Here is a 15,128-nt window from a genome sequence, read left to right as displayed (position 1 = left end):
GAGTCCCGCGAGGGCGCCCTCCGCCGCCGGGTCCCTGCCTCTCCTGCCGAGCCGCCGGGACCGTCGGATGCTTTTCTCGACGCTCCGAGGCTCGGCCTTGGAGCTTTCTGCACGAGTTTAACAACTAGCGCAGTGACATTTACGGGCTCACCGGGGGTGCGGCATCAATCAATCCACGTCCATCAAGCACAGCCCCGCGCTAGACATCCACCCCCAGCCCCTCCTTGTAGAGCGCTTGCACCCTTCATGGTTCTCCGTTATTCTTCCGGGAAGCTTTGAGGTGGAGGTTTAGAGGAGAGGACTTCACTTCAGTACGGTTCTGGATCAGAAGCTTTGGAAATTTCAGTTTTTTGGGGGAAATTTCAGCTTTGGGAAATTCAGTTTTCTGGGCCCCTCTTGGCTTAACCTGTGGCCCCCACCTGGTGTTGGCAAACTGGAGGTGTTGGGATGACCCTCCTGGCAGTTGGATCAACCACGGTCAAGATCAGCACCAGCCCTGGGAGGGGAGAAGTGAACCTACTCTCTCCCAAAGCCAGCTCCGGACCCAGCATGGTTGCACTGCCATTCTGAAATGTCTCTTGGTGTTCCTCAAAATCTCCCCCAGCCCAAATCAGCAGTGTCACTCAAGAGCGCCTTTGAAATGCAGCTACTGATGGCCCAGGTGAGAACTGAACAAATGGGCTGGGAAAGGAGCAGTGGTCAGGTTGAGATAAAACAGCACAGGATGCCAGTGTCACCTTGCCTTTTCCCACCACTTCAAAGGCTTGCTCAGGATTAAGGCTGGATTTAGCTCTTGCGCTGAATTAGTACAGAGGCAAACACACTTCTAAGAGTCTAATTCCAAGTCAGAAATAAAGGATCATAAGTCATTACTGAGTATACACAGCCTGCACTGAGCTGGGGAAATCTTGCAGACCTTTGCCCATGTTATATTTGCTGGGAAGAAAGAGGCTTTAATTGTCAGGGAACTGCTGGACTCAGCATTAGACTCTTACATCGCATTCGCACGACGCAGCAGCTCTGTCTTGCTCCAGGAAGCCAGCCTGCACAAGGCTCCTGCAGTCTAACCAGGGAGCTGGTACTACCTGTTGTCCTTGGTAATAACGTCAGTATAAGATAACCTGCCCATAAGACATAGCTATCTCCTATGTGAGGACAAGAACATGTCTATGAACAGATGGGAAACCTGAGGAGTTTCCATACAAGGGATGTAAATACTGGCCAGCATGCTGGACCCATCTCAAGAGCTGGCTGTGGGAGTCACAAAAGAGACCAAAACCTAAAGACCAGGGCCCCAAACCCAGCAGGAGTATTTCCCAGGACTATGAAGGGCACAGCACACATAAATGCACAAATCTAGGCAGGGACTGGACTCCTCCTACACCCTGCAGAGTCTGATCCATGACCCACCAGTCCATGCATCCCAGGGCAGGGGCAAAGCCATGCCCAGAGCTGCCCATGATGTCCAGTGCCACCCAGTGTAGTGGCAGTCCCCCGGGCCCATGCCTTCTGCATACCTCCTGGCCTGACAGTGACGTCCCATGGTGGAAGAGAAAAAATCTGAGATGTATTACACAGGTGCCTATTTGCACCAGAGGGAGACAAGTTATCTGGAAATGATTTAGATGCTTCAGTACCTTAGAAATGAAAAAAGGAGCCACATTCAGGTGGGAAGGGATCAGCTATTAGGCTGAACTGTTGGGGAAGAGCCAGAGCACTCTTGGGAAATGCTATACCCTGCCCGTCTGTGTCATAAGCACGTTAGAGCCATCGTGGGTCTGACCAAAGGCCCATCTCCCCAGGATCCTGCCTACAAAACAAACCAGCCAACCAGCCAGGACCCATAAGCCAACGACTAACAAAAAAGTGCTAGAAGAGAGATTTGCTGCCTGCTCTGTAATACAGAGGTTGCATTAGCTACACTCTTCACCCAAAAACATGCAAAGGCTCTGGACTCAGGTGGGAATGTGTCTCTCACATCTCCACATCTTCCACCAAGCACAAAGCCATCTCCCTCCTTTTCCCACACAGCCCTGGCCGTGCTGTGGTGCACATCATGGCTTTTGCAGTTGCTAGGTGCTGAATCTAGAGTAAGAAGCTCATTTGCTATAAAAGTGACTGGGAGGGAATGATAATTTGGCATCATAGGGTAGGCTCTCAGGATCTTCCACTCTCCTGCAATCTCTTTCCTTGCAGCCTACTGTTGGGGCTTGGCGTCATGGAAGCAGAAAGGCTGGGTCCCAGGGAAAGTTCAGCATTTTGGTAGAATGAAATTTTGGGCAGTTCAGGAGAGAGGCAGATAAAAATGTTGTTGCATTTTATTGGCCAGAGCCTCTCCCAGGGTGGCGATAAGGGCTGCACTCGGAGGCGTCTCTGGGATTTACATCAGCTGCCATGGCATCTTCGCCCCTTGCACAGAAAACAAGCCACGCTATTGAAGCAGGATGGGGAAGGGCAGCAGGTCTCGTTTGCAGCCTGGTACATCTTGACACAACTGCAAGGAGAATAAGTGACTGTTTCATACAAACAGATGTGATGAAAGAAGAGAGAAAATATGCTAATGGAGAAACGTTTCAGCTAATTATGATAATGTGGCGTCTGCAGAGGGTCCTGAAATATGCACAAATGCTTCTATTCTCAGCATTCAGGAGAACTTGGGGACTTTTGTAGTTCTTCCACACACTGCAGACAAACTGGCTGGCTAGGCAGAGCAGGGCTATCCCTCATAGAAAAGACCAGGACAGACAAGACCCACAAATGCAAAGGGTGGCCATAAGCGGAGAACAACCCAGTATTCAGTCCTTCAGGCAAAAACGCAACAGTTTGGAATCCAGCCCTGCTCCAATCTTCCCAGGATCACCAGCTGTTTAAACCCTCCAAGGATCTTGCTCAAACTGAAATGCTCAGAAACCCCTTCCAGCTTGCAGCAAGTGGGGACTGAGCAGATACACCAGGTCTCAACAGCAGTGACGTCCAAAGCCCCATCAGAGACGCAGCTCCCCACTTCTCCAGCTGCAGCGACTGTGGAGCAGGCCAGCTGGGCACCCTGCCTGCCCCTGCTCAGCCTCGCCAGGCTGAGAGCATCGTGCGGCCCAAGCGATTTGATCTCATGCCTGCTGTGTGTGGGGGATGCAGGGCTGGGCTCTCGTGAGCTCTCTTAGTGACGCTTTTGTAGGTTGTGTTGAGTACTTCATTATTCACTGGAACAGGGACAGGCATGCACTGGGCAGCCAAGTGCCCTGAGCACTGGGAGATGGGCTCGTTCTAACTCTCTCTCTGGCCAAATGACTAATCAAGTGTTTGCTTCAGCATGGAACAGCAACGAGGAGAGCGCAACACACGCATGGGTTGGTAAACACATGGCATAGGTTCAAACCTAAACCAGACAGACCTGGTGGGATTTGAATCTGGGTGTCCTATCCCGTAATGGTGTGAGGACAGCACCCCCTGTTTCTTCCTAGGTTGTGTTTTGGATCCAAAACATGGGGAAGGAAAGGAGTCCTCTTGCTCTGAAGTCAGGTCACACTGAGGCGAAGAGGCTGCAGGTCCTGTGTCTCTCCCTGGCATTTCCAGTTGGCTGTTTTAGGGTGTTCAGGGCACATGAATTGGCTGGTCCATAGGTAGGTGTTTAGCTCTCCCAGCTGTATGGGGGCTGGGATGCTACTCTATGGCCACACTGCAGTCTGGGTCCTAAACCCCATTCGACTCTGCGTACCTCTGTGCTCAGACCTTTTCTTTCAAAATCCACTCCGTTTTTAAACCCCAGGATCACCAGAATGTCTCTCGCCCAGCTTGTCTGGCCTGAAGGCAAACAAGATTGAGCTGTGCCCGGTGAGGAGCTGAGCAATTTGACTGCCTACATCCCCTTGGCATTAGCAGATCCTCCCTCTAGCCCTTCTCACATCTTCCTACTTGCTGGAAAGGTGTGTGGCCTGTCCGCTTCCTTGAAAGGTGCTGCCTGGTGGAGGGGCATCTGAAGCACTTGCTCACCCTCTGCTCACCAATATCTATATGGTTCAAAACCGATTCACCCCACAGCAGCTTTCCTCCCAGCGGCCGCAATCCTTTATTTAACTGGCATCATCATCCACAGTGGAGCTGAGCCAGCCCCCTCTATTCCTGGATCCTTTCCCTGCTTTTAAGACATCAAGCCTGTACCACAGTCCAGTTTCTCTTTGATTCTTGTACCGTGTTGCCAATCCAGGCCACTGGGTCCAGGAGTGTCAGCTTAGTTTGCTTTCACCCTTTGTCAAAGGAGTTCTCCCTTACTGCTGCGTTGTTCCACCAGGACCAAAATAGAAATTTTGCCCAGGAAGAAATCTATCCTATGTCATTTATGCTTAACTTGTAGCAATTATCAGTCCCAAGAGCTTGGTGAGTTTTGAAAAATGATTTTCATGGTTAATAAAGATATCCAGCTATAATACGAAGTGTAAGAACAGTAAGAGCCTGAGGAAGAACAGAAATCCTAATGCTTCAGGACTTAGATCAAGAGGTGCTCAGGAAAAACTGTACCTGGAGAGCTGATGATTGTGCCAGACAGCAATAACTCTTAGGAGCCCTGGTCAGGGGTTAAGGAGCCCTTGTTTTAGGTGGGGTAGAGAAGTAGGTTACAGGAATAATTCTTCCCTGCATGCTTATGTGCAAAGAGCACCTTTAAATAACCAAACTGAAGGGCCTTGGAGGACGATTTGAGTGCAGGGGTCTGTCCACCCGTGATCAAAGCAGGACTGGGTATGAACAGTGCTGGGGAGGACCTCAACAAGTCATGCAGCCCAACCCCTGCCCAGAAACAGCATCCAGCCAAATTCAGCCTCACCAGAGGTCTGTGTACCCTGTTCTTAAAACATCCAAAATGCTGGCAATTATCCATCATCGTCCTCACCACTAGAAAGTTTCTCTTTGGTTTGATTTGAAAATCCCTCGCTCCAGCTCAAGATTTTTCATTCCTAGCTATTTTTGCATCCACAAGTCTTTGGCTGTTGGTGAAGAAGCTGTTGTTCAGCCCTGGAACAGCTCCAAATCTCTCCACTAGATGTATTAGTTATCCTAAATTCATAACCATCACTAGGATATTTTTAACTCTGCTCAGCAGTTGTCAAACAAATCCCACCGCAAAGCAGGGGGACGGTCTGCAGGCTTCCCAGAGGGCCCCCCCAGCCCTACTCCTTCTGAAGGTCCAGGCCAAATGGTGCAGAAAGGACCATGAAATCCTGCTTGGGAATGAGCTGGAACTGTGACCATGCCCAATGTGATCCACATCCAGGCTGTGGCTCAACATGCAGATGACAGGCATGGCTTGTATTTTGTTATGGGAAGATTGCCCAAGCCTTGGTAGTGCATTTCAATCCTGAGGTCTTGGGGAGGTCTGGACATGCCTGTCATCCTTGTTCCCACAGTGGCACACTTACGGGTACAGAAACATGCCTCAAAATTTGGTAGGAACAGGAGCAGAAGTGTCCTTTGCTCAGGATTTGACTGCTGCCTGTACGATAAACATGACACTGCTTTATTTATGAGCTGGGCTGATCTTTCAAGTGGCCCCACATCCATCTCCCTTTGGAGGTGCTGGAAGCAACCTCCCCTTTTATAAAAGCAGGAATCGGTACATCTGGCCTCCCCTCTGCTCCCTGGCAGTCCCTCCCAGTCCACATGCTTTGCCAAATGCTTACTGGTCTGGATTTAATAAGCAGCAGCTTTGCTCCAGCAGTGGAAACTCAAAGTGGATATTGCAGCTAAGCACAACACAGGACTGCAGTGCAACCACAAAGAAGTTATAGCAATAACTTCTGGATTGTGGTCATATCACTCCTTGCATATGTTTCTCCGGCGGCATGGCCAAGGTTTGGATTAGAAAATGCATCATGTCACAGTGGAGCTAAGAAACTCATTGCATCTGCTTCTGGAGCAAGATATACCACTGCTTGCCCCTTTTTTGATTCGTCTCTAACCCCCTGGTGCTCCTAGGCCAGGACTGTGGACCTGAGCAGCCCAGGAGACCGGTCTTCATACTGTGTGTCTGATAACCCAGACACAAGCATTCAGCACCGTTCCCTTACATCCAGGCTGCCCACACGGGCTTGGGAAATATGACCTGAATATGAAACATGAAACAGGACCTTAGTGGGCTGGGAGCCAGAGACCAGGTGGGACAGCCTAGTCCCCAGAGTGGCATGAAACACCCATGTCTAAGCAGCTCAACAGAGCCCTGGGTGTCTTTAAAATATTCTTTTTCTGGGAGCAGGGATGCACTCATAGTATTCACACCTGAGATTCCTATTTCACTGCCCTGTAAAATACTCACAACCCAATGAGTACAAGGGCTAGGGCTTGCAGACGCATCTTTAGCTAAGTGGTCCCCTTTCACTTTCATGGGAAAGGGAGAAAACACAGAGAGCTGAAGGCCCAGGGAGGTGGGTGAAAGCTCGGGGGAGCTCCAGGCATTCCCTCCTGGTTATGAGACAAGTGATGACCTCACAGGGCAAGCTGATGTCACTGAAGGACTTTTCTAGCATGGCAAGGCTTCTCCATCCCGGCCTCCAGAGCCCCTGGTCTGTGAGATGCCCCAAAGCTGGTGGTGTGGGAGGACTGGTCACCAGCACTAACTATGGAGTCCTGGGGTGGGAGGTGTGAGTTCCTGTTGGGAGGTCCACACAGCTCCTGAAAGCCTCTGCCGTTCAACAGCTGTGCACTCCCCACTATGCCACCAGCTTCCATGCAGCTGGTAGTGACTTAGCCAAGAAATGCACCCACCCAGCCTGTCTCTCCAGTGTAAAAAATGCAGTTTCACTGCTGCTGAACACAGGCATGGTATTTGTCTAGGACAGAGCCACCCCAGAGACAAGGCTGGGTTTTGGTGGAAACCAGGATCCTCAGGTGGCGCCCAGTTTTGGGATGTGTGGTAGGTTGGGGGCCACATGTAAACTTCAGAAGTGGTGCTACAGTCATTGGCAGTAAAGTTCTGCAACTTGCAAATCATGTTTGGAGCTAGACATGAACCCAAGTCCTTTACCTTAGCAGTAGGAGTGACAGTTACATAGGAAGACAATTATTTACAGTCAGCTGGAGTGTAATGCAGGACCTGGGGACTGCTGTGTTTCTTCTAAGACAGAGAAGGGGTGGAATATCGCATGAGTAGAGTGGGCAGACCAGGAGGACAAGCAATCAATTAAGCAAACAATTCAACAATCCCAAGTGCAAGGTCATGCAGCTAGGGATACTATGAATGAGGAATCCCTCCACAGGAGGTGACTGAAGGAGAGAAGGATCTGAGGGTGCTCAGATGGGGGTATTCAAGGCACAAGAAAGACAACTGCAACCCCAGAATCCCCAAAATTCCACAAGATTTCTGATGGCATTGTTCTAGGACCTCTCCTGTATTGTGAATGCAATTTTGACTGCTCATGTTCAAAAGAGGAAGCAAATCCATCCAGGACCAGGGGTTGGGAAGGCACAGAGGCCAACAGGGAATAGAGAACCCAAGTTATGAAGGGAGGCAAGAGTTTAGCTATTCAGCTTACCAAAGTGAAGGCCAAGAAGGAACAGGATGGGAAACATGCTAGGAAGAGCAAAGGGTTAAGTGAGCTAAGAGGCTGTGCTGGCAGAGAAACAAGTCGGTACAAAAATCACAGATTTTCAGCTGCCGAGACAAAGCACCCAGAAGATGCTTCCCATGGGAAGTGTGAGCACAAAGCCCCTAATTCCAGCAGTGATGGAGCAAGTGGGTTTATGAAAGGGATGCCACAGCACACATCGCTGGTTAGAGGCATCACAGGCTGTGTGATTCTGGAGGTTCCTGGCCAACCCTGTGCTCTTGAAACTACATATATACTAACAACTGCACCTAATTCTGCCTCATGTTTCCAGCCACTCCAGCCTACAGAAATGGCAACCAGAAGCCAAAAGTTCAAAGACTTTGTTTCTGAGCCCATGGGAAATAAGACTGTTACACAAGTTGTCAGCATTGATGAGGAGCTTGGATCTAAACTAGCTGCAAAAGGTTTTGACAAGGTAACCTCTTTCTTTCCTTCCCAACCACTGCCTGGTGGCACTTCTTACACAGTTTACCCGCTGACCTCATCAAGAAATTACATTCTTGTGGCATCCTTTCTTCTCCTTTCTTGGCCATAAAAGGGTTCCCACTGTGGAAGTCCCCCTGAAATGTGGCGGCCAATTGTTCCAGGCTGTTTGAAGGCGTGATGACATGCACTATGTAAAAGAGCAAGGTCAAATATCAATGTGGCTCAGCAGTTCCTCCATCTGTCTTTGGAGATGTGTCAAGCAAAATATACTTAAACTTTTTCTGAATTTTCAGAATTTACTTAAACTTATCTTCTCAGAGGGAGGGTTGTGAAACTGCAGCAGCACCTCCCATGGCTCAGCTAGCAGTAAATGAGCGTTAACCTGACAATTTTGGTCCTCTGGACATGTCCTCTGAGGATGAGGCTTGACACCAATGAGACCCACCAACCTAGAGTCTTCTAGTAGCTTCAGCTTCCCAGTTGCATGCATGATCAGTCTGGCTCTTCAAGCAGTTCCTGCTCTCCATGGCACTCAGGAATCCCTGATTAACCAAGAAGGGCAAAAAGGAAGTTTTTGCATCCTGCTTTCTCTCGTCTCCACTCCCAGGGTAGTGCCATGAGACCTGTGAGCAGATGTAACCCCATAGCTACTCCCTTCCTTCCCTCAAGAGATGATTAGATGAAACTTGGCTCCGAAGGTGTGGGTCTGGCAGCTTGTGAGAGAGACATCAGGTGGGCAACAGAAGTATGAGCCAGCCCAGCTACATTTACTCACAGACATTTGCTCACAAACCCAGATCCATGGCTTTCAGAGAGGCTAACGTGGTCTGCGAGACGGATGTCTCTTGCAATGGCATTTGTGGGCCAATAAATGCTCTTCTGCTTCCCTTTCCAGGCGTACATCCTGCTAGGCCAGTTCCTCCTCCTGAAAAAGGATGCTTCGATTTTCCAGCTGTGGTTGAAAGGTACTTTTGGTGCCAGTTCAAGGCAGGCTCTGCAGTGTGCCACTTGCCTAACAGAATGGTGCTACACCATCCTGTAAAGTATCAGCTCACCAGATGGGCTCACTATGATCTTCTCGGGGCCTTAAATAAAGTCTGTCCTGAACTAACAGTGTGACTCGAGCAACTCATTTCATGCAGCCATGGATCTGCATGCACCAGCCAAGGGGATAGAAATGCTGAGGTTTCAAAAATAGTGAAGATTGTGTGGGAAATACTTCTCATTTCCCCCTACAAGAAATGCTAAATAATCTGGGAAAAATGGCAATAGCTGCAGTAGCTACTTCCTAACAAAAAAGTAAACTTTAACTTAGCATGTCACAATACCTCTGGGTATATTTAGGAAATAAACATATTGCCTTTACTCTTGAACAATAGCAGCCACAGCAAACATAGGGCATTTTTCACTGCATATCCACTAGACACAGAATTTTGCTGTGGCTATATCTCTAATATGGGGGCAGGTGAGTTTTTTTAAAAAGCAACAAGCCTGGTGACTTGTGAACCAAAAGGACAGGGACTACTGCAGAAGTAATATGTACACAGACCTAACAAGATGATGTTCATATTTGTGGAGAATAGGGTGGGGAAACAAACATGCTGTTCCTCCATATATCCATTAGGATGCAACTAGTAAGGCATAGGCTAAAAGACCAACAGAATCTGGAGATAGAAATTGTAATTACTTAATGCCCAACATTTTGAAACAAACTACCTTAATTTGAAATTCAAACATTAGAGAAAGTGCTTTTGATGGTGTGATGCAGTAGTAAAATTGTTTTTAGCACAACTATTTTCTTAGCACTCTGAAAGCTTTTCAGTTATGTTTTTTTTCCATTTTCTCCCAGATTTTTGCATTGTTTCAGTGCAGAGCAATGCAACATGAGAGGAAAGCAGAAACAGGCGAGCCACTAACAGAGGGATAGATGGGCTTTGGCTGATCTCACCAGGGTGTCTTGAGATACCCAGAGCTGCGCACCTCCACCTATGCCAGAAGTGACAGTACCCTCTGCAGTGATGGCAGAAAAGGAGATGCATCTTCATCCCAGCTGCTCCCAGTCTCAATCCAGCAGACGCCATGGTCCTACCAGCCTCTCATCACAGTCTGAGCATGTTTGAAATCTTTAACACGCCTATTGCAAGCATCAGAGAACTGCAAGGCTGTAGGAGGAGCTCCCTGGAGTCCCATCGCTCAGTGTCTCAGAAATCCTTCCCGACTCCTCCACTGGAGACTTGCACTGAAGTGGCTCATAAGCCCCAGGTCACTCAGGAAAGGCAGCTGACAGACAGAGCAGAGCTGGATCCCCCTGGTACTAAAAACTGATGGGCCTGCTTGGTGTATCTGTGAACGGTATAGGCACTACATAAACATCAAACCTGATCTTCACTCCATGGCAGTAATCCTCATATTCCAGCTGTGCCTGGGAAAAAAATCACCATGAACAGCTGGATCCAGTCTGAAAGCACCTTTTCCTGTTAAAAAAAAATCTTCATTTCATATGTCCGTATTGCACGGCAGCAGGGCTCCCTGCTGTAGTACATGGTTCCCTCTGGGCAACTTGGCAATGAAAAACCCGAGCAAGATTTGGAAAAACTCATCAGGGACCTCGGTTTGATTTGTGACTGCTCATCCCTGTGTCCTTCCAAAAAGGAGAAATGCCAAGCAGGGCACAAGCTGTTTTCTCCTGTCTTCTGGCATGATATCTGTCCCTCCTCAGGAGCGGTCATTGAACATTGCGAGGATGTCCCAGGCAGTGGGGTGCTGGCCCTGGTGCTTTCATGTCTTGTCTAGGACTCCAAACCCCCGCAACTATGGAGAACTTTCACCCCAGGGGCTGCAGACAGAGTCCCCAGGGAAGAGGGCTCTGATTTTTTGTGGTCGGTACCATGCTTTGGCCCAGCACATCGTCGGTGTCACTTGAGCAGCAAGGACATAAGCTGGGTGCTGTGATGCTATAGCGATTGGGACACTATATCACTGTGCCAGGGCAGGCTCATAACAGGAAAAGCCAGCCTAAAGGCAAAGCCAGGAACATGAGCTAATTTGGGAACACAATGGTTATAGTAGTCAAAACACCTTGCAGAGGAGAGGGGAAGGAAATTACCTAATCTTTCACCATGCAGTGTGATGTCCCAGTGCCCAGTAGTTAAAATGTTATGTTAATTGGCAATAAATTAAATTAAGTGCAATTCCCCAAGTCAAGACTGTTTTGACCATGACGGAGGGATACCCAGGAAATGTAGAAGCGTTAAATTGATCTGTGCATCAGCAGTGGGGGGATGATTGGAAGTCAGGGATACCTGTGTTGGAAGCAACACCAGGGGACCAGGGTAGGCAGGTGTCCCAAGAGTCCTCTCCTCCAGCTCAGGACACAAGTGCTCCATCAGGCCCCACAACATAGGATGGGCAGTGGCCAGACCCCTCTTCATCCAGGATGCTGTGGTCCAGGATGCTTTAGACATCCTGGGATCTTCCACATCAAGATAGAAATATGTTAACATTTCTTTAAAATAGACACACCTAGGAATCGCTGTTTACCCAAAGAAGCAGAACGTCCGTAAAGGGTGTGCTCTGAACGTAGCACCTCTACAACAGGGCTAATGAACCAGATCCGGAGATGAAGTAATGGGTGAGGCTCTGGGATGGCCCAGCGCCTGGCACAGGATGGCTGGAGATCCAGCCTCGGGGGAAGAAGCCTGTACCATTCCCAGGATTTTCTCCTAGGGTATTTTTGCTGAATAAAAAGAAAGAATAGGAGAAGGAAAAGGAGAAGGAGGAAGAGAAGGAGAAGGAGAGGGAGAAGGAGGAGCAGGAGAAGGAGAAGGAGAAACAGGAAGGGAAGGGAAGTGGGTAGGGGTTAGGGAAAGGGAAAGAAAACAAAGAAGAGAGAGAAAAATACATTTTAAGCACTTCTTCCTTCCCCAAAATATAGCAGGGAACCTCAGGCTGTGGGAGAGGTTAAATCTGGGTGTGAGGCGGCACCAAATAACACCAGTGTAATTCCTGACGGTGAATTACTCTCCTTAGGGCAGTGCCTCATACCTGCACACTGTCATCCAAGAACACGCTGTGCTAGCTGCCTTTCAGCCTTAAAACAACATTTTGTGCTCAGCAGTCTCTAATCAGAGCAGGGATTCTTATATTAGCAAATAAAAAAAGACCGCTCTGAATTAGTATACAATTACACCCAGATCCCAGGCTTACATCTCAGCCCAGTGAGGGGATTGAGCCAACTTGTGGTTAAGCAGTGGGGGAGTGACCAGCATAGAAGCCATCAGTGCTGCACTTGAGATATATGAGCAGAGACCCAAAAACCCTGTTTTTCTGAACTCCTTCAGCATTTGAAATGCCAGCCCTCCAGCACCAAGCCATGAGCGACTGTAAGTGCATGGCTTTAAAAATGCAGCCAAAACTTCAGAAGTTTGGGGCTGGGACGGGGGGAGTTTTGGGGGCCGGCAGTGGGGAGCTGGGAGTCTTTGGAGAAATTCAAAGTCCAATTTCAGATTCGCCAGAAGTGCCTCATTTGCCCCCCAGCCCTGAGACAACACAGTCCCAGTAGTATATTAACACATCAGCCCATAGTGGGGCAGTTATGGGGTAGCTCCTTGGGCCAGCCCTGCAATAGAGGTATTGAACTTTGGCAGGGGGAAGATATCCCAAAATTTTGCTGTATCTCACCAAGTCGAGCTCCAAGAGATGCTTGTATACCACCTCTTCTCTTGAATTCAAAATCCCTTGTACCCTGCTGTTTGCCTGCCTTACCTATTCACATTTGAAGTTCTCCAGATATTTGTATGACACCTAAAACACCAGTGACTTCAGTCGAGACCAATGCCTCAATGCTATCGCTTTACCCTTCAGGAGTGCTGAAATGAAACCTGCTCCAGAGGGCAAGGCATGTTCCCCAGCCCGTCACGCTCTTTGACTCTGCTCTCTCAGAGTGCCTGAGAGCTTCTGAAAGCCGGCGCCTGCCATTCAGATTAAAAGAGGACTTTTGGCCAGCAATTGCCTTGGCAAAAGGAAGCATTTTTTGGTATTTGACGAGAGCCTTAAAAATAAAACCAGACTGAAAACAGATTGAATCAGAGAAAGCTGGGGAATAAGGTCTTCTTGACATGTGTCAGTTTGAAGCACTCTGACACAATCCAACCAAGCCTCCCAGTGCATGGGCGATGGCCTTTTAGGTGCTCACACCTCCCTGAGAACCCAAAACTAGCCATGTAAAAAAGGCAAACAGTGCTGCCTGGCGAAGCCGGTACATCCGGCTGCGCACAGTTGTGGGGGTCAAAGACAGCCCAGCACAAATGGAAAACCCTTTCCCAATGTGGACGTTACTTCCCCATGCAGAGGGGATGGCTGTGACTGATGGACCCAAAAGGCCCCCGCATTTCGGATACCTGCAGCCCTGCTTTCTAGACTCACTTTTGGCAGCAGTTTTGGGGCATTGTGGAGGAGGAAGAGCTGTCTGAATTTGCTGAGCCAAATCCTTTGTGCAGGATCAGCATGGGTCCATCCCAGCCAGCAGAAGTGGTTCCTATTCCCGCTGCCAGAGGCTGTGACTCTCTTAAAGTTAATTAATCTCTTCATGCAGCATAATTAACCTGTTTAAATCACTTGTAAAGAATAACATGCTGTAAACCCCAAGCTCTAAGATGTGACATAAATGCCAAGATTATCTTAAAAAAGCCCCACTGAATGACTTAGAATAGTAAATTTGGGGTCTTTCTGACTTGTCGTCACATGCTTAAAACTTAATGGAGGGAAGAGGGTCACACTTGCCAGACTTTTTTTCCCCAGCCCTCAGGTTAGAAATCGACACACACGCTTTCTGATAGAGCTGCGATTTCACATGTTGACATGATGCTGGGGGAGAGGATTTCAAGTACAACTTCAGCGCATCAGAAGCCCATGCTAAAACTGCAGGAGCTCCCACTGCTCTGGCAGGAGAGGACTGGGCTAATGTTGACTCAGAGCAAAGCGGGCATATTCGCTGCTGGAAAACTGCAGTTTGTCCCTGGGTGTATATATATATATGCAAGCTGTACTTTGACTCTACATACACAAGTGAAATATTTACCTTTAGAGCGACATGTAAAGCTTGTCTGCATATCTTCTTCTGCTCCTAATTGTATACTAAATCATCAACCTTTGAAATGCAAATTACCAGTTAAAAATAAATGAATAAAGCTCAAATTAGACTCCAGGCCCAGCTGTAAAGGCAATCCAGGGTCAGACACTCACACATGAACACCTTCTCCACGGAATAAATGTCATGTGCAAAAAGACTATCTCTCACGTCAACCTATCCTACTTTGAGTGGGAAAGCAAGTTATCCACTTGTCTACAGGAGCTGTAGATATTAATGAGGGCACTTTGTTGCAAAGAACAGACCAAAGGCTTGAGGATATCATCTGGATTAAAAGTTTTTTCTTAGTGCTTCAGGTAGGATTAATAAAACCTTGCTCAACCGTCAGCACTTGCTCTCCAGGCTGAGAAATTGGAGATTTCACACTGTTCACCTCCTAGGAAAGGCAGTGGAGAGCAATATCTGTCCATCATCTGCTGGGGCTCCAAGGAGGACCGTGGCAAGGAGACACTGTGGGCAATTCAAGGGGCTCACCCCTGCTTCTGCCCAGCAGAACGGCAGTGCACCATCTCCCAGCACAAAGGCCAGGTTTTCAACCACAAGGCTGCACTTTCTCCCCAGTTCTTCTCCCTCCTCAGGCACCTCTGCCAGCATGGGCCCATGGAAATAGCTGTCTCAGAGCTGAAATAAGCACCACCCTTTTCCACCTTCAAAAAGACAGTTTTAATGGGTTCTTTTCACAGCTTGGTAAATCCTAGAAAACAAATACATTTCCCCCCCTCAAATATCTCTGCAGCATCCTGCAATAATTCAAATAAATTCTAGCTGAGTCCGTTAGAACATTTCATTTGTCCATGCTCATTCATTCATCGCATGGACCGATGAAACCACATTCATTTGTCCAGCTAATCAAATGTTCTTCTCCACTCACACCGCTGCTCAGGAACAAGGAGTTTTATGCTCACACATTCCTGTGCTCCCATGAGAAATGCTGCATATTATATAGGAAGAGACATGGC

The 15,128-nt window shown here is 48.4% G+C and overlaps 1 protein-coding gene across 1 annotated transcript; it reads left to right on the top strand.

Moving 5' to 3' along the window:
* Positions 1 to 7,884: 7,884 nt before the first annotated feature.
* Positions 7,885 to 9,063, top strand: BANF2 (barrier to autointegration factor 2). Its single transcript, XM_026089876.1, has 2 exons — positions 7,885 to 8,010; positions 8,917 to 9,063. Exons 1-2 carry the CDS (start codon positions 7,885 to 7,887, stop codon positions 9,061 to 9,063), a joined length of 273 nt encoding a protein of 90 aa, XP_025945661.1.
* Positions 9,064 to 15,128: the final 6,065 nt, after the last annotated feature.

Source organism: Apteryx rowi, unplaced genomic scaffold (genome assembly GCF_003343035.1).
Source record: "Apteryx rowi isolate R43461 unplaced genomic scaffold, aptRow1 scaffold_832, whole genome shotgun sequence".
Lineage (NCBI taxonomy): Eukaryota > Metazoa > Chordata > Aves > Apterygiformes > Apterygidae > Apteryx > Apteryx rowi.
Note: the sequence above shows the minus strand (reverse complement) of the source record. Positions and strands in the feature narration are given on the sequence as shown.

Bases quoted from the DNA above. Each gene is read 5' to 3' on its own strand.
- BANF2 (XM_026089876.1), top strand. From the start codon at position 7,885: ATGGCAACCAGAAGCCAAAAGTTCAAAGACTTTGTTTCTGAGCCCATG. The intron at 8,011-8,916 runs GTAACCTCTTTC...TTCCCTTTCCAG, and splicing joins CTGCAAAAGGTTTTGACAAG to GCGTACATCCTGCTAGGCCA.